Consider the following 21372-nt stretch of genomic DNA (forward strand, 5'->3'; position numbering starts at 1 on the left):
CTTCAATCCCCCACTTTCTACCTAAGTCTCATTTTAGAAACTAACAACAAGTTTTATCTCTTTCTCTTGTTGCCTGGCAACAGGATATCCTGAAAGGCACTCCCATCTCCCACAATGCAGTGCTGTAAATCTTTGTAAATGTGTGTTGATTGTTATGTGCAAGAATAACGTGCAGATCCTTCAAACTAATGACTTTTCCATGAAACAATTAGTTAACGGTTCAAATGTGCTATAAATGCCACTGTCAGATTTCCACAGGATGACTCTTTTATGTCACTTCAGAGAAGCTATTTATTATTCTTGATATAATCACCTGTAAAGACATGGGGAGGGGAAAGGGAGGGGGGGGTCGGTCATTTCTGGATGTTTCCTCTTCCAAAGCCAATAAAGTGGAACCTTTTGTAAAATCCAATCTTCCTCTGTATCAGTGTTAGGAAGATATTTAATATATTTGAGACGCTTCCACATCCTTGCAATATTACAACTATTGATTAATGCATGTAAATAAACTCCCTTGCCTCACATATTCAGCTCAATCAACATGTTTGGTTCACTGAGCCCAAAAATCAACATTGATTGACTAAACTGTGTGAGCTTTAACATTGAATGTGGTTAGCATTGACAAGCAACCATTTATTTTTTATCAAAACCGAGTTAAAAAGCTTATAAAGTATGCATGTGAATCTGTGCTTGTTAAAGGTCTGTTCTACTTAAAGGAACAAAATAAATTCAAACATGCAGTACTCGCCTATACTGTGTAGATATGGATATCTAGAGAATTGGATGAAAATAGCTGCTGAGGTATAAAGGTAAAAAAGCATAAAGACTTTAATTTTCTTCCCGAAGACACAACGTGCAACTACCAAAATGTAATTATGCATTGAACTAAAACAAACACAAAATAAAATTACAAAAAGTAGCTATAGAGTACAAACAGGAAAGGAGAAACTGCATGGTCATTAAGAAGCAACTACTAGCAGGCAGTAGCTCACTTCAGCTAGCAGAACATGAATAAATCATAGTAGAAAGGGCATATTTTCTACCCTCTAAGATAAGTCCTTGAGAAGTCACGAGGTTGGGACACCCACCAGAATCTAGAACATCCCTTATGGCCCTCAGCTAGCCTATTATACCTCCTGAGGGGTGCAGTGTGGTTAGGAGAGACTTTACTGCCCTCTAACCACTGCATCAGCAGTTAAAAAAGGCACACACTGGAAAAATTCAAAATCTAGATAAGTCTTTTTTTTTCTTAAAATAAGTGCGTTTGTTCTTGAATTAAGGAGGTAGAAGACATTTTGCCAATGGAACAAGACAATTTACATTCAAAAACACAATTCCATTGTTTTATTTCAAGTGCATTTTATCTAATTGTCTTATTTTAGGGGTAAAAAATACTAATTCGATTGGCAAACTATCTCATTTACCTGCTCAAATTAAAGTAAATACACTTATTTTAAGAAATTTTTTCACTTTTTTCTAGATCGTTTTTTCTCTTACATATAGTGGGCCCTCACCACTTGAGGCGCCCTTTAGCACTAATTTTCACCTTTAAGAGGGGACTTTAACATGCGTTTTGGCTCCCAAGGGAGCACTTCAGCAGATGTTTTGGCTCCCTAAGGCGTGCTTTAACTTGCGTTTTGGCTTACAAGGGGGCAATTTAAGCAGCATTTTGGCTTCTGAGGGAACTTTAGCATATATTTTCTGGCTCCCAAAAAGGAATATTTGCACACGATTTGGTTCCTTATAAAGCACATTAGCATGCCTTTTGTCTCCCAAGAAGTCACTTTGGCACTCGTTTTGGGTCTCAAGAGGGCACTTTAGGCAGTGTTTTGGCTAACAAGAGGGAACTTTAACATGTTTTGGCATGGGAGAGGGCACTTTAACCTGTGTTGTGTTCCCAAGAGGGAACTTTGACATGTATTTCCACTCCTAAGTGGGCATTTTGCCTTCCAAGAGATCTTATTAGCATGTATTTTTCCTCTCATCAGGGCATTTTAGCATGCATTTTGGCTCCCAGCAGGGTGATTTAGCACGCTCTTCTCAACAACTGGGCCACAAGGGGAAGGGCGGGGGGGGGTCCACAAGGCCGGTCTACATCCTGAGACCCTCTGTGTCCTTTAGAAGGATCCAGGTGTAGGCATAATAGGAATCATAACATGAAGGATTTATAAGAAAATAAAATTTACAGAGCTTTGGATGGAAAAAACACAAGAGGAACCATAGAGTATGGTCTACAGCAGTAGTATCTGGTCAACTATGACAAGGAAAAACATTTTCAACATTTGTGGATGGATGATTGCACTCGTAAGTTAATTTAAATGACTGCCTGACATCTGTGACACAAGCCTGGGATAATGAGAAGCTGAAAAGGTAGGTTTCCTTTGCATAATTAATGCAAAGGACTCTGTAACATGTACAATTCAGAACATTAACACAACCCAACATAACAATGAATCCAGCATCATCCACTGTGGAAGATGCATTTCATTTTGTCTTTATTGTTCTTTATACTGGGATTTAAGACACTTTTTTTTATCAACTCAGCTAAAACGGTCTGATTTATTTTGGAAAGATGAAGCAGACATGTTGAAAAGCTGGCTGTTTAAAAATCATGTTGTTGCTCTGTCAAAGTTCGTGAAGAAGGCCTGGCATTTGTTGTATCCCATATGATAAACTTTTCTCTCTGTATGTGTCTAAAATTTCCTAGATTATTAATATGTCAATGTTTTTTTTTTAATTATTATTCTTCCATGTATTGTATATTATTCTAAAGTGTCTAATAAGCCCCAAAGTTCTTGGCTCCAACCAAGGTGCTTGACACTTACAGTAAATAAAAAATAAGTCAATAAAATCAAATCATCCAAAAAGGAACAACAGAGAAATATGAAGGAAAAACAAAATATTGTCAATGGAACATAGCTTTTGAAATAACACATCAGCTAAGGGAGCCATAAGGGGGCTGTAGAGGGATATAATGCGGTGGTGAAGTGAGTTTCATGCTTGATATTTGTCCTCAGTGTATACAGCATTTTCATCCCTCTGCTTAACAAAACACCCATGTATGAGGAGATGAGTAAACTGAGTGAACGATCAGAGGATGACACCAGTGAATATTAGGAGTACGATCATTGAACCTGAAACCAACTTACCTTACTTTGGTTAGAGGTCATATAGATGTTTACAGTAAATATTGCTCACTCTCACAAAGCTTTAAAACATTTCTTTAAAACAAGAAAATGCTTCTCTCATTTCTGTCTACAATTAATTTCAATATGGCCTCCTTTGCTCTTAAGTATTGTTTTGGATTTTGCCACAGCACAGGTATGGACTGGCAGTTTATGTCAAAAATCAACCCAATTCAGAAATTGATCATAACAATGCTGAAAACTATTTTTTTCTTGGTTTAAGGTTAGAAAAACTGGTACCTGTGATGTTTTGTGCAAATGCATCACTAAATTATATTCTGACTTTTTTCAAGAATTACAGCCTAAATGCTACTTTATGCAAATCTTTATCATCTGGCACTCTGTAGTAAAATGTTCCTCTCCAGCTACCCTTTTCTAAAAGTTAAAAATAGATGGTGAAGTTCCTTCCAAGAGCTCTTGCTTATTTGCTGACCACTACTTATCCTTGATGGTCATACTTGGCCAAAAGCTGATTTGATTTATAATACCTCAGCAAAAAAAAAAAAAGAATAGGGGTTAAAAAATAAATAAGTGGAAGTTCAAAAACAAATGGGGCACATTGGTGCTGATAGGCATTAGGTACATATTGTCAGCTTATGGCAGGCCAGCCCTTTGACAACAGTTGAGAGTCAAAGTCTGTCACTCATAACAGCGGTCCTGAAAATTTGCAAAAACCGTGGAAGTGATTCTAAATATCTAACACTGAAAATCTAGTTAGTCATTTTGTGTTTTACATATTTTAAAAAGAATATCATATTATAAGCTTAACTTCAAAACACTTTTCATTTTCATCAATAGAATTTAATGTGAAAAAGAAAAAAAAAATATATATATATATATATATATATATTATTAGGGGTGGGCTGTGGGCAATTATCGGCGTTATCGACGCAGCACGTTAACACCAGTCTCTTATTGGGTGATAGAAAAAAAAATATCGCCGTTAATTGATTCTCACAGCTGGGTAGGGAGCTGGATCTATAGCTATGACCTAGCGCGGATGTATATCGGGGGATGAGAAAAAATCAGTCTTGTGTGTAGGCGTACTGTTCACACATCGAATGTGACGTGCTAACATGCATGCAGCTATAATGCGGGTGGGTTTCTTAAGGTAAAATTTACATTTAAGAACACCCATCAGCATGGTTGAAGATGGTGGGCTCGAGCTTGTTCTCCAGGTGGCCACAGATGACCCATCTTACAAACTACCTGCAAGATGAACTATCAGGATGAGAATACATTACAAGCACATCACGGAGAAAGCAGCAACAGATTAGAAGTTGCTAGAGGCAACGTGTGGACAGTGAACCACTGGACATTTGTCAATAATGATAACTACCTCTGTGTCACTGTACATCTCATTAATGTTAACTGGGAACCACACTTCTTTGCTTTAGGTAGGCGATGTTATGAAATTTTAAATTACATTTTACCACAACACCACAAATGATTACCATAAGATAATTTTTGCTTCTTGATGACAGCTTTGGTGAGTGTGGTTAAGAGGGACAAAATGTTTGTTCAGTGGTATTATGTGATGCATTTTGCGTGTCTAACTTATTTAGATAGCACACACATATCCTTAACTTATTTATTCATACCCTTAACCTATTTTATTCTTTTCCTTGTCTTATTTTGTTCTTATATAATAATAATGATAATAATTGAACTTTATTGATCTCACATTACAGAAATTTACCTCTGCATTTAAACCCTCCCCTTGGGGAGCAGTAGGCTGCCATCGTGGGGCGCCGAGGGAGCAATTGGGGTTTAAGGGTCTTGCTCAGAGACCCAGAGTGGCAATCAGTGGGACAAGGGGTTTGAACTCAGATCCTCAGAGTTCCGGGCTCTATGCCCTAACTACTAGGCCGTCACCCCCCTTATGTTATTTATACTTACAATCTTATTTTACCCTCTTCTGTAAACGGTTTCACCACAATATATATATATATATATATATATATATATATATATATATATATATATATATATATATATAAAAATTTTATGTAGACCGAATTTACCTTTAAAAGACCAGTAAGTAGCTGTAACAAAAAACAAAATAAAAATAATTACTTTTAATTAATTAAAAACAAAAGATTTTTTAAGGCTTTTTAATTTCATTAAAAACAAATATATGACCATGCTTTAAACCTTTAATTTGCAAAAAAAAAAACAACACAAAACCAAAAAAAAATTAAACTGGAAAATTGGGCGACTGGAACAAACATGAAACTAAAACCAGTGATATGTAACAGCAAAAGTAATTGTGAAATGTGATACAGCTGGATCTCTGTTGAGTGAAAGTCAATGGAATAAATGAATGAATTGGAAAAAAAAGTGATTCAAATGTTATTCTCAAACACCAGCCAAGTAAAGCATAACATTTCTGAATAGGGCTACACTGAAATAAAATAAGAGTTAAATACACTTGATGACCTTTAGGGACCTAGTTACAAAAGCCAGTTTGTCTTGTGTATAAATACAAAATTGCCTCTATAAATAATTGTTCTTTTGCCAAAACAATTTTCTTTTTTCATTTGAAAGCTTATAGACACATAATCATTTTACATTTGTTGCAAAATAACCACTGGGACTTTAAAAAAGCTACCTCAAAGGAGTATCAAAAGCCAATATATATATACACATATAAAAATATGTACAAAACAATCCATCAAGGAAGTCTGCCTAAACTAGATGTGCAGGGGTTTTCTCTTTCAAGTTAGATTTGTTACACCTCAGACACCTCAACAGTGACAACATTACAAATGCATGGGGTCTACTCAAAATGGAATTGTCACAGAAAGGGAAAGGAGAAATAGAAGCAATGCACCAAAATAACTGTTTGTTTTGTTGACAGAGGTAGAGAAAGAAAATAACTAATGGCTGATACAGAAAAGAATAAGAAGAAAGAAGAAAGACCAGAATATATGAAGGACAGAAAAAGTTAAGACTTTTGTATATTTGTTTTAAAAAAAAAATATTGTGGGAAAAGGAAAACAAGACAGGGCTATAGCAATGAAATGGCATTTAAAGTAAAAGAAAAAGATGCAATCACTGCTTATGTGTCTTTGGGGGCCTCATATCCAGTGGGGCCTTTAGATAGAAATACACTTTGCTTAGATCTTTTTGGTGAACCCATGTGAAAGTTTTGCTTTGTGGCATCTAGTCTAATTAAATTTCCTTGGGTCCTTGAAATCCTTGAAATTTTCTTATTTCTTCAAATGCTTGGGCCTCCTTCTTCAGTCTTCTTTCCCTTCGTCCTGCAGACCTTTACCAAGGACCTTTGATAGGTGGGCCTTTGGGGCTGTAGTCTACTTGATGACTCATACAGTCTACTGGATTGCAACGGCCTTCCTTCCCTTTAGATCCAGGCTGTCCAGGAGGGCCTGGTATTCCAGGAACACCCTGCTGGCCAACAGGTCCGGGAGGTCCCATTTTGCCATAGCCTGGGGGGCCTGGAACACCTAGAACAGGAAAAAAAGAGGGGAAAAAATATGCAGTGTCACTTTTTTTATATTTATTTTTTTTCACATCTAGAAAAAAAAAGGACTTAATGTAATATATTGGTTCAAAGAAGTTCATAATTGTAAAGGTGAAAAGGGCTTTATGGTCTGATACAAAAAACAAAACTTAAAAGTGTGTCTTGTAATTGTTTTCAGTACAAAGTAGATAAAGTCGTGCAGAAATAACTGTTTTAAGAAGTCATCTCATTAAAAAATGTCTATATGTGTGTAACTGAGCTGTTCATAAATGTGTTTAAGGTCTGTAAATTAGACCAAAGGACATGAAACTATCAATGATGGAGTTGGAGAGAGGTTTCAGCGGGGTTGAGTGATCTTAGCACAGTTCAATCCATAACCTGGAAATTGACAGATGCAGTATGATAACCCTAGATGTGCTTCAAAGACCTGCAACTGAGGTAAGAAGATCTCTCATCAGGACAAGTTTGTGTCCTCTCAACAAAGCCAACACATGAAGAAGAGTTAGAAGAGGAAAGTCATTTATGACAGATAATTAAAAGATTTGCATTTAAACAATCATCAGGGAGACACTATAAACATCTGAAATATGCTCTAATATGAATATGCTCTAATTATACGACCAAAATTTACATTTTATTTGCACACAAATAGAGCAACCTATATGGCCAAATGCTAAAGCCGAACATCACTGTCAATTACCCATCCCCCCTCTACGAAACGTGGTACAGAGAGTGCTTTATGCTGTGAGGATGCTTTTCCTCAGGGATAATAAAAAACTGGTAAGAGTGGATGGGAAGATGGATGGAGCTTAATAAAGGACAAAACTGGACAAAGAACTTTCAGAAGATACAAAAGATATTAAACTTAGAAGGGTACTATCCATTTTATTTTTATTTTTTTATAAATATTTATTTACACAAAAAACAAAAAGATACAGGCCCCTTTTACAGGACATTTATTTTTGCCTGTATAGAGTTGCTCTGTTCTATTCTTTTGTAGTTATTGTCAGTTTTATAAGCGCATTAAAGGAACCAACGAAGCCCTTCTCTGTTTCTATTTGTGTTGTACAATATTCTTCTCCTTATTTAACCTTGATAAAATTCATTCTTTCAGTTCTGCAAATATATCTTAAAATTGGTGGTCATTGTGCAGGGATGTTGATATAATCCACAGTTTTTCACTCAGAGACCACTGTGAGAAATGTATGATTCTGGTTACTACGATATGAATTTTGTAAGATAAATAAATGTGTTTTCTTTGGTCTTAATGAATAATAAACTTCACAAATTGAAAAGAAATCCATTTAGGAGAGGATCAGAAACACTGGAGAAGATTCCAGAAGAACGACGGCAAACATTAAGGATTAATTGACATCAACCTCATCAGAAATTATGTAAAAAGGAAAATTAATTTTACTGAAAATGTTCAAGTACATCTGTTGTTAGGGGACCAAGAAAACAAAACAAAACATGAGTCATCTGTATTCCTTTGAAGTGAACACATTTGCTTATCAAATTCAAAATTTAACAAACAACTTCATGAGATGTGATAATAGCTGCCGGTTCTCTAATTTAAGAAATGCTTTCTGAACTCTGGGATGATTAAGGATGATTGGATATGCTGAAATGATTTGAATGATTTAAATTAGTAATTGTGATTTTAACACAGTGAGACTTTCAAATCATTCCATCACACTGCCTATTTCTACATCATTAACCAAGGAAAAACATAAAAGAATTTAGAAAAGTTGCTTAAATTGAGCTAATTCTGGGTTTTACCTTGGACACAGGATGAAATTCCACACAAAGTAACTAAATTTTTAACCATGTAATTGATCTTGATGAAAAGTGAGGGAAAAAATAGCTTGGTTGGATATATTTGAATGTGTTTACCTAAGTCAAACAAGTACAAATAAAGGAGAACAAATCCAAAATATTATCTAGATCAAAACTTGGTATAGTTTATGTCAGGCATCCCCATAGTCGGTCCTCGAGGGGCGCTGTCCTGCAGGTTTTAGATGTTTCCCTGCTTTAGCACAGCTGATTTTGATGATTGCAGTTGAGAAAAAGCCTGTTAATCAGCTTTAAATTAAAATCAGCTGTGCTGGAGCAAGGAAACCTTTAAAACCTTCAGGACAGCACCCCTCGAGGTCAGAGTTTGGGGATGCCTGGTTTAGATATTTAAAAACTAATTGGATGTATTACCTGGTGCACCGGGTGGTCCTATATCTCCCATCTCTCCGACACCCTTGTCACCCTTTGCTCCTGGTGGACCATGAGGTCCTGCCGAGAGTAAGATAAATTTAATACATGGGAGATAAATAAAAGATTCATATTATTTTGCATAATGCTGATGAAAAAAATCAAAACAAAAGAAAGTAAACAGTGAAATCCATTCACCAGGGAGGCCTTGTCCTCCTGGTCGGCCCTGCCTGCCGATCTGTCCTGGAAGCCCTGGAGCACCTTGGGGTCCAGGAGTACCGGGAACACCGTCTTTTCCTGGGGGCCCCGGTCGACCGGGTGAGGCCACCATTTCTACTGGCATCTGCATGCGAGACATGTAGTATCCCATTCTCTCTAAAAGAGGGAGCACATTTAAAACAAACATTATTTTATTTTCCAAAGAATAAGCAAAATTAGTTTAAACAAAAGGCCTAATTTACAAAGAAAATGGTGATTTAATGTGTGTAAAAGGGCTTTATTGTTCATTCATTGAATATTTGTGTATAACCTCACCATCAAAGATCTTGATAACCTGTTGCCGAATGAAGTTTTTGATGTCATCATAGTTGACGAAAGCCTATTAAATAAAAGAAGAAAAAAAAATTTGACTGACAAAAACAGACAGGGAAACATTGATCAGGCAGATAATCAGAAAATGTATTATTTGATTTACAGTGATTGCTTGTAGACAACGTATAGAAATAAAACAGGCTGCAAATTATATAAATTAGAATAAAAATAGTACTGTGAGAAGAGTGAAAGAAGATCTCACATCGTTTCCTGGTGGCCCTGGAGGACCAGGGGATCCTGGTTGTCCATCAGAACCTGGACTTCCCCTTTCTCCTCTGGGTCCAATCGGGCCCATCATGGGTTGGGCATCCTTTGCAGAATACATCCCGCCTCCTGGTGGACCTGGTCTACCTCGCTCTCCTGGAAGACCCCTTTGTCCAGGGGCCCCCTGTTCGCCCTATAATACAGTGCAAGTAGTTATTTATAGACAAAAAAGGATATATCTTTAGTGTTTTAGATAAATCATACATATTATACTTGACTGTTATAATTCTAGTAGTACGAATAATAATTATCTTATTACATGCTAAATATTTTCCCTTAGAGTCAGCCACACAGAGTGAGGTACACATTTATGAGTAACCCCAGTAAAGATGTAACTAATATAACTTTTTTTATATATATAATATTATGTTGAGTAAGTTTATGAAAATCCAATTGTACATTTAATTTATATAAGATGTTACAAAATAACAGCTTTTCCCCCCCTTTGTTTTCTTGTGGTGTATATTTATGGCATGACAGAATATCTGCACAAACAGCAGGCAGAGAAAAAAATACATTTTCTATCCCGCCTTCACAAATGAAAATATGAGAAGTGTACTCTAGCGGTATGTTAAATGGAACAATGGGCTTTGAGATGAAAATAAAGATAGTGCTTCTCTTCAAAGAGGTACTTCAGGTGGATTTTTGCATGAAAAATTACATCAATATTCAGGGAAGCACCCCAAACCCACTGTTATATACTGCCGAATTTGTGATGCTGTCGACTTGTTTTTTTTTTCTTCCAAAGACCATTGAAATCTTTCTAGAATGCATTGCTGATGAACTCCTTCAAATCCAGACATCTGGTGGTTTTTGTTATTAAACTTAAAATGGGTTGCCAATTCATGTTCTTATAAGATGATTTATCCCAATAAGAACAGAAATGGGTCTTTTTTCCATATTCGTCTGAGTTCCCAGACATAAATTTAATAGACACTTGAATTTAATCAAGGGTCAGTTTTGAGAGGATCCAGGACTTAAAACAACTAGAGCATTGATGTCATAGACAAATCCTAAAAGCCCAATGTCATGCAACCTTTAGATGTACCTTTACCCTACACCCTTGAATTAAATGGCTAAGCTACCTCACTTAGATACTGTCATGCTCTATAGTGCTCTGCCAATGAGCTAATATTTTAGTCAGGTATGTTGAGGCAAAGCCTGAAAGTTAGAGGACATATGTGCCCTAAAGGACTGGGGAAGGAATGAACAAAGATCCCTCTCTCTGTAACCTTGTAGAATATAATCGGTGTAAACTCAGTTATGTCTATTGGTAAAATTAGGTTGTGAAAAGATGTACCAATAATTACTGCACCACAACTAACTGAATATGTCGCAAATAATGCTTTGAGTTCTGTTTAAAAATTGTTATAATGTTATTATATGTTACTGAAAATCAATATCAGTTGACTTGTGGCCTTCTCTACCAATGGGGTCAGTTAAATTAAATGGCAAGGTGACCCTTTTTTTCCTTCTTTTTTTACCCAACTCCACCAAAACGTATATGCTTAGATATCATTTGATGATACTTAGTAGTTTTTTACTATTTTAAGATTCAGGTCTTTTAAAGACAGTCTTGCCCTACATCTCTATCACTTTCCACACAGCAGCACTTACAATGCAGACTGTGTAAACACGCTCAAAAACACTCCCGCTATATTAGCGACAGTGATTTATCGAGGACAAAGCAGCCCATAATGGACGTCTAATGTTTACACGTCACCAACAGACAAGAGCTTCCTGGAATAAAGAGGAGTGAGAAGAATAGAGGGTCCCGTTCTTGTCTTCCTGCTCTGTTCTGCACTGCTAAAACCCTGACAATGCTGTCCTGTCAGTGTGACAAATAGCCTCATCTAGCATCTCCTCTCAAGCTTAATAGCATTATCCCAGAAGCTGAAGAATAACTCTATCGCCATGCCCACGTACTGTAAGCTACTGTCCTCGCAGAGATCCAGCAAACTCCCTGGATACACAGCTAGGGAGTTTGCTGGGTGCAAGGCAGGGAACCAGCCTGCCAGTCTGAAAAGGAGGGAAAGGCATGGAGTACGGAAGAGGTCCGCTGTGGGATCAGAGGGTTAGTGAACTGATGACGATTTAAGTGTGAATGCTGAGTGGGCTAAACCAGCAGAGAATTGGCCCTTTCAAAACCATTGTGTGCCAACAAAAGCCGACCTGAGCTTTAGCAGAAAAGAAAAAACTCTCTCTGATTTCATAGTCTCAAGATGCAGTGAATAGCAGACACTCTGGTATGACAAGAAATAGTCAAAATCCCTAACGCTTACCTTTTGACCTGGTTGTCCACTATCCCCTGGAAGGCCTGGTGTTCCCTACCAAAAGAAAAAAAAAAGGATTTTCAAAATTGCTCATGCTTAGCCAGGTTGGATAGGCTATCGCTGAACAGTCCAAGGTCCTTTTTCAGCTACTACAGGTGTTATTATAGAGTTTCCCCTGTATTCAGTTCCAAAAGAGGAGCTCTTGCTGCAAATTTCTGTAATGATGGGTTTCTCTGACCAATTGATTTTTTGTCAATCTTTAAGACAAAAACCGATTTTTAGTTTATACAAGTAGTCATACAAAGACACTGATAAATCTGGTGACTCTCAGATGCATGTGGTTGCCCTAGATTTTATTTAGGGGTGTCAGAGTAAATGATACTGTCGACACACATTACAATTTCCACACATAATAAAAGCAAAAAGAATAAAGATAGCATTATAAATTAGGCAGCTTTTAGGTGACAACAAGAAAAAGGTTACAAAATAATTTATACATTCCACCACATCAGGCTCTCACCATAAGAATTTATGAATCACAAACAGCTAGAGGCTACTTACGTCTTTACCAGCAGCACCATCACTGCCAGGCTCTCCCTAAAAGTCAAAACAAACAGTGAAACACATTAAAAGCCAACACAGTTAACTCAATTTATAGGAGATAACAGTTAGAGAACAGTTACCATAAGTCCTGGATGCCCGGGTGCTCCTGGAGATCCGGCAATCCCTGGCAAGCCTCTATCTCCAGACTGGCCCTTATCTCCTTTTATACCCTGGAGAGGATGATCAGTAATTTTAATATCATCACTGGAGTTTGTGTCCAACTCTTGGTTCTCTGATCTTACTTTAAGAACAAATTTTCCTTCCACGATTCAGGAATTTACTTGACAAACATATGAAAATATAAGAATGTTTGAGATTCACTCTTACCACTCCGGATGGACCAGGAGGTCCTGGAGGTCCTGCTGGTCCAATTGCACCCTTAAAAAGAAAGCAAACATATTAGTTTCATTTTTGATTTGCTAAAACAAAAAAACATGGTAGATAAAATGACAAAATACTGTTTGTCATCTTAAACAGAGGAGTGTTTACGATCTGGCCTGGAGTTCCTGGTCGACCTTGTAGTCCTGGGGTACCCGGGTCACCCTGTACAAGTTAAAAGATAAAACAGGTTTAAACCTGCAGATGCTGCTAAGATTACTGACAGAATTTGAATGAACACTTTCTCATCATTAAAATATTCCTTTAGACGAGCCATGTTCTTTTTTGTAGCCATCAACTGTTGAATTGTTTGAAAATTTTCTGGAAGAAGCTTAACTTTTTGAATTATAAAATGTCAAGTCCCAGCAATCATCTCAGCATTAGTGTGAGAAATACTGCATAGATCTTTCTTTGTAGAAAAAAACTAATAAATATTTTGTGGCCAAAGGCTTTAGTCATTGGAAAGGGACGCGGAAATCATAATGACGGAACATGATGAATAAAAATAAATATATATATATATATATATATATATATATATTTAAACATGCTCTGCATTTGTTAAAAAAAGATATGTTTAAGGATTCGGAAAGGACACTGCACTGCTTTTTCAACTATAGCAGCTAATTTGTGTTTTGTTTGGTTCACTGAGTTGTGGGTACATTTATATCTGTATGAGTTTCAGACCTGATTTGTCAATTTCAAATAGTACAAAAAGAAAAAGTTAGTTAAGATATAAGAGAAACAATCAAATAAGTCAGCCATCAATTAAAAGCTGCAGGGAGATTCAATGTCCACACTAAGATGAGTCAAAAATAAGCAGTTTTGATAAGTGGCAAACAGACCATTTATTAATGAACGTGGAATGAAAGTGTTATCAAAACCACTATAAGCCTAGGATAGCAATAGATACAGTATATGGTTAGGAAAGGGGTGGAGAAAGAGGAAGAGGACACAAACAAACTGAACCAGGGCCGCCTTAATCAGAGAATAAGGTTCCCAGTATGTGGGTTGTGAGCTCTATCCCTGCACCACTGCCACACCCAGAAACGCAGATGAACTGAGTCACATCCATGTTTACGGCCACCAGTGTGGTTCCACTGCTAGGAACCAAAACTTAGTAGTGAATTAGCAGAGGATGTATAGTTTTAGACCTATTTGTATTGTTTTTATTCTGTGGATCAGCGTAAATATGCTACAGATTTAGACTGCACCTAATTCTTGTTTTGTGAAATCTGTTCAAGAAACAAATAATCCAAACAAAAGTTAAAGCCCCAAATTGATAGGAACACCCCTTCGACAAGCATAAATTAACCTTTCACTGGAACTACGCTTATTGAAATTTAGGTTAACGGGGTAGTGATGAGCAGCAATAATACTCACATCATGTCCTTGCCTGCCGGGTGGTCCTTGTGGGCCTGCAGGTCCAGCATCTCCCTTTTGGGTTGTGAAACATTTTTACATTTTCAGTAAAGGCACAACAGGGGTAGCAGTAAAGCTACTATCATCATAATCAAGAATCATGTACAAGAAACAGGCTGTAACCATGACTACATAAGCAGAGAGACGGGGTGTGATGATAAAGCAATGGATTTGCTGTCTGACCTTCTGTCCTGGAAAGCCAGCGTGTCCTGTTTTCCCTTTGAATCCCTGAGAAGAAATGTTGATGACAATAAGTCAGTGCACTACAAGAACAAAAGGTATTTGGGGCTGTTAAAAAAGGGGGAAACTTTGTTTGAAACTCTTAGACTTGTGTAGAAAATAAACCAAAATGCAGAGAGGAAAAAGGAGATATATAAATAAAAAATTGTTAAAGAAAAGAGGCAACTGTTTGTGGATTATGTTTTCCCTTCTCCTGGGTCAGCATGTCAAGCAGCAGCCCAGGGAGCTTCAAATGCAAAACCATGTAATGCATTTGTAAACACTTGCAAGTAAACATTACCGTCGTTAACTGATGTGCAGTGTCGGTTTCTGCCACAAACATCATGTTTCTTGCAGTCCAAAAAATGTCAAATTTTGTCTCATCCGTCCCAAACATTTCTTTCCCCCACAATTGTTGTTCCTCTAACACATCGCTTGTGGCAAACTAGAAATTGTTCTCATTTTCTTTTCTTCAAAATGACTTCTACTCCTCCAAAGTCTGGAAAACATGTATCAACCCCCTTTTCATTTACACCTGTGTTCTACTCTGTGTTGATCCATCACAAAAAACAAAAACAAAAAACAATTACACACATTGTGTATTGTAGCTCTGCCTTAGAAAAGGTGAAGTTATTGAAGGGGTGGTCAGTTCTTCAATAATAATATTTTACTTGATAAACTGAAAATGTAAAATAATAGCCATTAAACATATCAACAAATGGATGAATGCATACCTTATTTAAAAAGAGAAGAAAAAGAAAAAGGAAATCTGCAGAAACAGTTGAGGTGTATGATGCATGCAGGTGATACTCACTGGGATTCCTCGAGGTCCCGCTGGGCCCGGAGGACCTGTGTCTCCCTGATAATGATAATAAAAAAGACCACAGTCTGTCTCAGAAGATAAACTACTTCATACAGGTTTTGCAGTAGGATTATCTCCATGAGATTTATCTGATTTTGTGATAAAATGGTGCTACTTACCCGCAGTCCTGGTTTGCCATCTTTTCCATCTATTCCTTCAATACCAGGAGGACCCTTTCAAAATTGCATATACATCAGTTATAGTACCAAACAGCTACATTGCAGATCAAATAAATTCATAATATTTACCATCAGCCCTGGAGATCCAGGTGAGCCTGGTGGCCCAGTGGGTCCTTGGGAACCTGGAGAACCATCATTACCCTTTGGAAATATAGTGTTTATTTATCCATATCATAATCTTTATTGCAAGAGAGGTAAACATGGTAAATTGCCTTATCTCTACTTACCTTTTCTCCTTTAAGCCCAGGTTGGCCTTCTCTGCCAGACTTGCCAGCAGGACCAGGAGGACCCTATGGTTACATCAAATATTGAAATGTCCTACTAACATTTAGATAAGAAAAAAGGTGCAAAAGATTAGGTAAAGACTCTACATACTGGTGGTCCTGGAAAACCTGGTTGTCCTTGGAAACCCTTAAATATGAAAAAATAAACAATGAAAAAAAAATCTTAGCATTTAATTTATTATTTTCTGTTAACAACAATAAAAATGATTTCTAGAAAGATCATGTGTGGTATGTACAGATGTCAAAAGAATTATTTGCACCCTTAGTACAGATGCACAAGCTTTAAATAAATGTAAACTTTTTACGGTAGTACATTTACAGTAGTATTTAAGAATTATCCTCAGCACTGAAACATGTTAAGAAATAATTCATGTTAAGAGAATGGTAAGTGGAATCAGTAATGCCCTTACTACAGTTTCAGCTTTTCTGTATTCTCAATAGACTTCCACATGGTTTACAAATGCACTGATGATCTCAGACACTGCATTAATAGAGAAAAGCTTGTTGTCAGTCTCCACTTTCATTTATCCCAAAAGTTGAGGACAGGATTTCAGGAGAGCCAGAGATTTTTTTTTTTTTTAGAAATGCACTGAATGCAATATCTGGATTAATATTGGCTCCAAAACCGACTACCTAGATCAGAAATTGGATACTGGAGATCTTGTCCGATGAACTTTATACGGAACTGCTATTTTTTAGTTTTTGCTCCTAATTTATAATGAAGTGTTGTGTTAATTTTTCACCTTTTAATAGTGTTTATGTCAAGGCTAAACCCTTCACTGACATCTTATGATATATGGTTTATTCATCTAACAGTATCTAACGGTATCTGATATTGAGAATGAGCTCAGCCCAGGTATCATGGTGGATTGGAAAAAAGCTGGATCAGTGCATCCGTAATTTTATTTTTCAACCAAACTTCCTTGGTCATGTCTTTATATACATTTCATTTGTTAAATAAAGAGCACCTCAATACTGTTCCAACAAAAAGCTTCTCCAGGATGTAAATTAAGAGATATGTTTACAAGAACCAAGAGCCAAGACCCAGTAAAAAAGTCCCATACCACAATCTGATTACCTTTGAACCAGACTTTAGTTTTTGCAAACCTGGACTTATAACCTGGACCTCTACACCTATGTAGAGTCCTGAATCCTTATTCTAAAACAAATCTCCACCACTGTAGAGTGACATGCCTTTAATCCCTGCATCCATCATTCTGCACTCGAGTTGTTAATATGTGTTAATGGCGCTGGACCTGAATCATGAAGGCATCTTAGAAATTATCATGAAATTATCAGAAGATCAACAAAGTTTGAAGTTCTATAGATATTGTCTGTTAATCATTTAAGTATTTACTTGTGGCAGAATTATCCCTCTGAGATGCCTTTCATAAAAAAAGAATTTTTTCCATTGTTAATGGAATATTTAGTATTATATTTCTGAATGGATTTAGTTTTTTTTTTATATCTAGGATGAACGAGGTGATTGGAATAGCTACATTCAATGATTTAGAGGGGTCAGACATTACTGCTGGTAATTTAGTATACTGTACCAAAGACCCATAAATTTGAGTTTCTATAAAGCCTTTTTTGTCCTTTTCAGCTGTTTCAAATGTCTAAATCAGAGATCCCACAATAGATTTAGGAAACTTTTGGAGAACTAGATTTCCTGTAGCCGTTTCCTGATTTATAGGGATAAACAAACAGCTGCCTAACTTTGGTGCTATGCACTTATTCAAGAGAAGCAATAATAGAGGGCCCTCTATATTTTGTCATATTCATACCCAAAGAAACAGAAATCAGAGTCTAAAAATGTATAAAAACTGCTTCAGCTTTCTCTACAGCTACCTTAGAACATTGGAATCTTAATGTACTAAGAATAAAAGGTGTATATTTCAAAAACTTAATGTATGATTCACAAAATCTGAATGTGCTTTTTTGTTTCCCAGGTGTGTAGACTAATTTGCATGCATCTGCAAACATACCTGATCACCTTTGGAACCAATAGGCCCTGCTGGTCCTGTGTCTCCTTTAATGCCCTGCACACATTAAACAGTAACATCCTCTTTATCATACAGATACTCTAAACAAAAAAAACATATGATTCATTTAAGATGAAAAACTGACTGGAGTGCCAGCCTGTCCTTGATATCCAGGGCTACCAGGAGGACCCTACAAAATAAAATAAAATGTTTTAGACAATATGCTCCAACATGAGCTTAAGGTAAATAATCATCACAGTGATGGTGCAAAAACTCACTGATTCTCCTTTCTGACCAGATATTCCTGGGCTTCCACGATCACCCTTCAGTCCCTGACAAAATACACACATACAAAAAAAGAACAGTGAATCACTGTGGGACCTTGTGTCACTTGGACCTTTCTAAAAAATTGACAGAATGCTGTCAGTTCTTTAATAATGAGATGGTAACTTACAGGCAGCCCCGGTGGCCCCATAGTTCCAGGATAACCAGGCGTCCCTGGAGGGCCCTGAAGGAAAGATCATACGATCAATCAAATAGAGAAACCAATTATTTTTACTGTATGCTATCATTTCATGTCAGGTATCTACCTGCTCGCCCTTCATTCCTGGGAGGCCGGACGATCCTCGCTCACCATGCTGACCCTGAGGATGATGGCAGCGGGGACGGATTACCAACAACGAAGAGTTATGGGGACTTGTAAAATTATAAATGTTATATTTTATTTCCCTTGTTACAAACAGAAACAATTTAATGTATCCTATAAGGGGATGATACACCAATATAAATCTGTTCAATAGTTGTGAAGTTTCAGAAAATTACAGATTATGCTAAAAAGAATAAAGTAAAAAAAAAATAGTCTTGTTTGCTTTTCCTTCCAATATTAATCCAGTTGCTTTTAAGAAGACCATAATGTATTGTTAGACAATATTAGAGTACAAGTACTGTCGTCTACTGAAGTCAGTGAAAGTCTCAACATCTATCTAAATTATTATCTCATGAAACTCAATCAGTGCAAACCTGTCACACCTCAGGTAACATAATGTGTTAACAGCACTGCATAAGTCTTGCCTTGTGAAAGTGATGCAAAAAGAAAGCTGATGTTGAAAAAAAAAGGCAACAGAAAGACTAAGGTTTAAGGGTAGGCCTTTTAACAGTTTGAGAGTCTATCTATGTAGTGGAAATAAAAAAAAGGAAGTGGCAAAGAGTTTTTTTTTTTGGCTCTTGAACTCTGTGAAGCAGCAGGGTAGTGATACCTGCTGATAAAACTGTTTTTCTGTAGTAAACCGTTCTGTATCCTCAAATATTGCTGATACTTTGAACTCATATTTTCATTTGTAGATTTAAATGCAGCAGCCCAGCATTTTTTTTTTAACATTCTCTCTCTCTCTCTCTCTCACACACACACACCAACAACCCATAATCTTAACAAGAATGTGCATATGCAGAAAAGCTGTATTAAAAGTTATCAGTCATAGTGCAGTAAAAGAATTCTGAACAACATTTGGGTTTAAATACTGATATGCACATGGAGGTGTGAGCTGTTGCCTGGCAACAGCCTAAAGACTGTAAGCAAAGACAGATGAGGAGATGAAACTAGACTTCGTGGCATTTTCATTTAAAAGAAAAGGGAGAAACTGCTGTAAATTAGCTGTATGGTTATGTCTACCCATTAAATATTTACATTTAAACATTTAAAATATTAATGATACAGACAGTTTTCTTATATTTTAGAAGTTTTACATTTTAACATTTTTAGAAGAATAACCCTGTGCACAACAGCATCCGGTAGAATTTAATACCTGCTTTGAAGTATGACTACACTGCAAATGGATTTTATTCAGCAATCACATGGTTCCAGCATTTGGCACTTCCATTCTCTTCAAACAATAAATCAGCACAAATAGGAAGGGCTGAAGAGAGAGGCTCTCTAGGCAGGACTTTTACACACTATTTTAAACAGTTGAATCACACTCCTGGAAGCAGGCAGCTATCATTGCTCTACACCAAAATGGCAGCAATGCTCCAATTGACAATGGACCATTTGAAAACAGAAACAGTTCTCAAAATCAACGAGACATTTTAAAGAAGCTCAGGTGCAATAAAGAAAACTTCATGATGCCAAACAGTGTCCAGCAAAGTCCAGGAACATCTCTCCTGAATAGTGAAAGACTAAATCCCAATGTCACCAGTGTGGCGCTCGCTCACTATTGTGAAAAGGTGCAGAGTGCATTGATCTACACATAAGGGAGCAGGCGTTTAGAGGGTACTGGGTAATTAGCCACTTTAAACTGCAAAAGTGTAAAGAAAAAAAGGACGTTTAATACCTGAGAATGAAAGATGATTTATTTCCATCTTACCACAAAAATATTTCATTATCAATGAATGTTTTTTTTGTAATTTAACAAATTGTTAGGGATTTTACTTAAGAGAATAATTATTAGTTATTATTAATTATTATAATAATTCTTAGTTATTTAGGTCTCATAATGTATAATATATCATATGCCTTCTGATTGATTTAAATTTGAATAAAATTATTATTATTTAATGATTACTATTACCGTAATAGCTGTATCTGTATAATCAATCACAAATGCTATCAGAGTAGTAAACGTTTGTTGAAAGGAAACAAAATTAAAGCAGGAGAGAATAAAATGGGGATATAAATTCAAAGAGGAACAAAATGTTGGTTGCATTTTACAAATAACTTTAATGAAGAGGTGGAAATTTTGCAAGAAACACAAAGATGAACAGAGGAGGAGTGGCATTAAGAGGCATTATGGGTCATCTTTCTGATTATTTGGAAGATTGGGGAAAAAAAACAAAAAAAACATTTGTTTTGAAAGAAAGAGGTGAAAGCTACCATTAAAAATCATTTTATTCAAACAATAAAACATCCAATCACTACTCATTATATTTACAATAGTAGCAATTTCAATAAAAGCACCCAGTTTTAGTACAATAGTTTCAAGATGTCAAAGATATAAGAGCGTTTTAAAATTAGATTTTTTTTCCGGTAATTAAAAAAAAAATTCAAGGAACCTAAGAACAAACCGGTAAAAATTCCAAAGGTGGCAAAAATTTTCAACAAAAAAACCAAAAGAACCTTAAAAATTAAAAAAAAAAAACAAATCTTGTGTCAACAAAACTTTTGGCCATGGGCATTGTTGGGGACATTGTAGGGATTTTTGCACTTACCTAATTGTGTTCAGAAAAAAGTAGGTTTTAATAAGGAAAAATGCAGTGTTTAGTGTTTTATAAAGCAGTGTTTATCTAAAAAAATAAATAAATGAAGTTTACTTTTTATATTTGTTTTCCTCTTTCATTGCATTCCTTAGCTTAGAACACCTTTGCTCTATGCATATTTTGATTGACAGCTTCTTTGTTTTCCCTTTTAACCTTAAAAACAACAGTAAAACAGTATGAAAAAAAAACACATAA

General features: G+C 36.3%; 1 protein-coding gene across 5 annotated transcripts in view; it reads right to left on the minus strand.

Annotated features, from left to right (window-relative positions):
* Positions 1–5484: 5484 nt before the first annotated feature.
* col16a1 (collagen, type XVI, alpha 1) overlaps positions 5485–21372 on the minus strand; it is a 101137-nt gene continuing 85249 nt past the window's right edge. For all 5 annotated transcript variants that reach the window (XM_015371546.1, XM_015371548.1, XM_015371545.1 and 2 more), the window contains 22 exons: positions 18519–18572; positions 18383–18436; positions 18207–18260; positions 18074–18118; positions 17932–17985; positions 16038–16073; positions 15890–15952; positions 15732–15803; positions 15603–15656; positions 15436–15480; positions 14586–14630; positions 14364–14417; positions 13092–13145; positions 12930–12980; positions 12683–12772; positions 12561–12596; positions 12009–12053; positions 9665–9859; positions 9406–9469; positions 9070–9246; positions 8875–8952; positions 5485–6652 (listed from right to left, as the gene is read on the minus strand). In XM_015371546.1, the coding sequence (XP_015227032.1) occupies positions 6459–6652; positions 8875–8952; positions 9070–9246; positions 9406–9469; positions 9665–9859; positions 12009–12053; positions 12561–12596; positions 12683–12772; positions 12930–12980; positions 13092–13145; positions 14364–14417; positions 14586–14630; positions 15436–15480; positions 15603–15656; positions 15732–15803; positions 15890–15952; positions 16038–16073; positions 17932–17985; positions 18074–18118; positions 18207–18260; positions 18383–18436; positions 18519–18572 (1614 nt within the window). In that variant the 3' untranslated portion in view covers positions 5485–6458. The remainder of the gene's footprint in view (positions 6653–8874; positions 8953–9069; positions 9247–9405; positions 9470–9664; positions 9860–12008; positions 12054–12560; positions 12597–12682; positions 12773–12929; positions 12981–13091; positions 13146–14363; positions 14418–14585; positions 14631–15435; positions 15481–15602; positions 15657–15731; positions 15804–15889; positions 15953–16037; positions 16074–17931; positions 17986–18073; positions 18119–18206; positions 18261–18382; positions 18437–18518; positions 18573–21372) is intronic.

This window comes from Cyprinodon variegatus, unplaced genomic scaffold (assembly GCF_000732505.1).
Source record: "Cyprinodon variegatus isolate N-32 unplaced genomic scaffold, C_variegatus-1.0 Scaffold60, whole genome shotgun sequence".
In the NCBI taxonomy this organism is placed as follows: domain Eukaryota; kingdom Metazoa; phylum Chordata; class Actinopteri; order Cyprinodontiformes; family Cyprinodontidae; genus Cyprinodon; species Cyprinodon variegatus.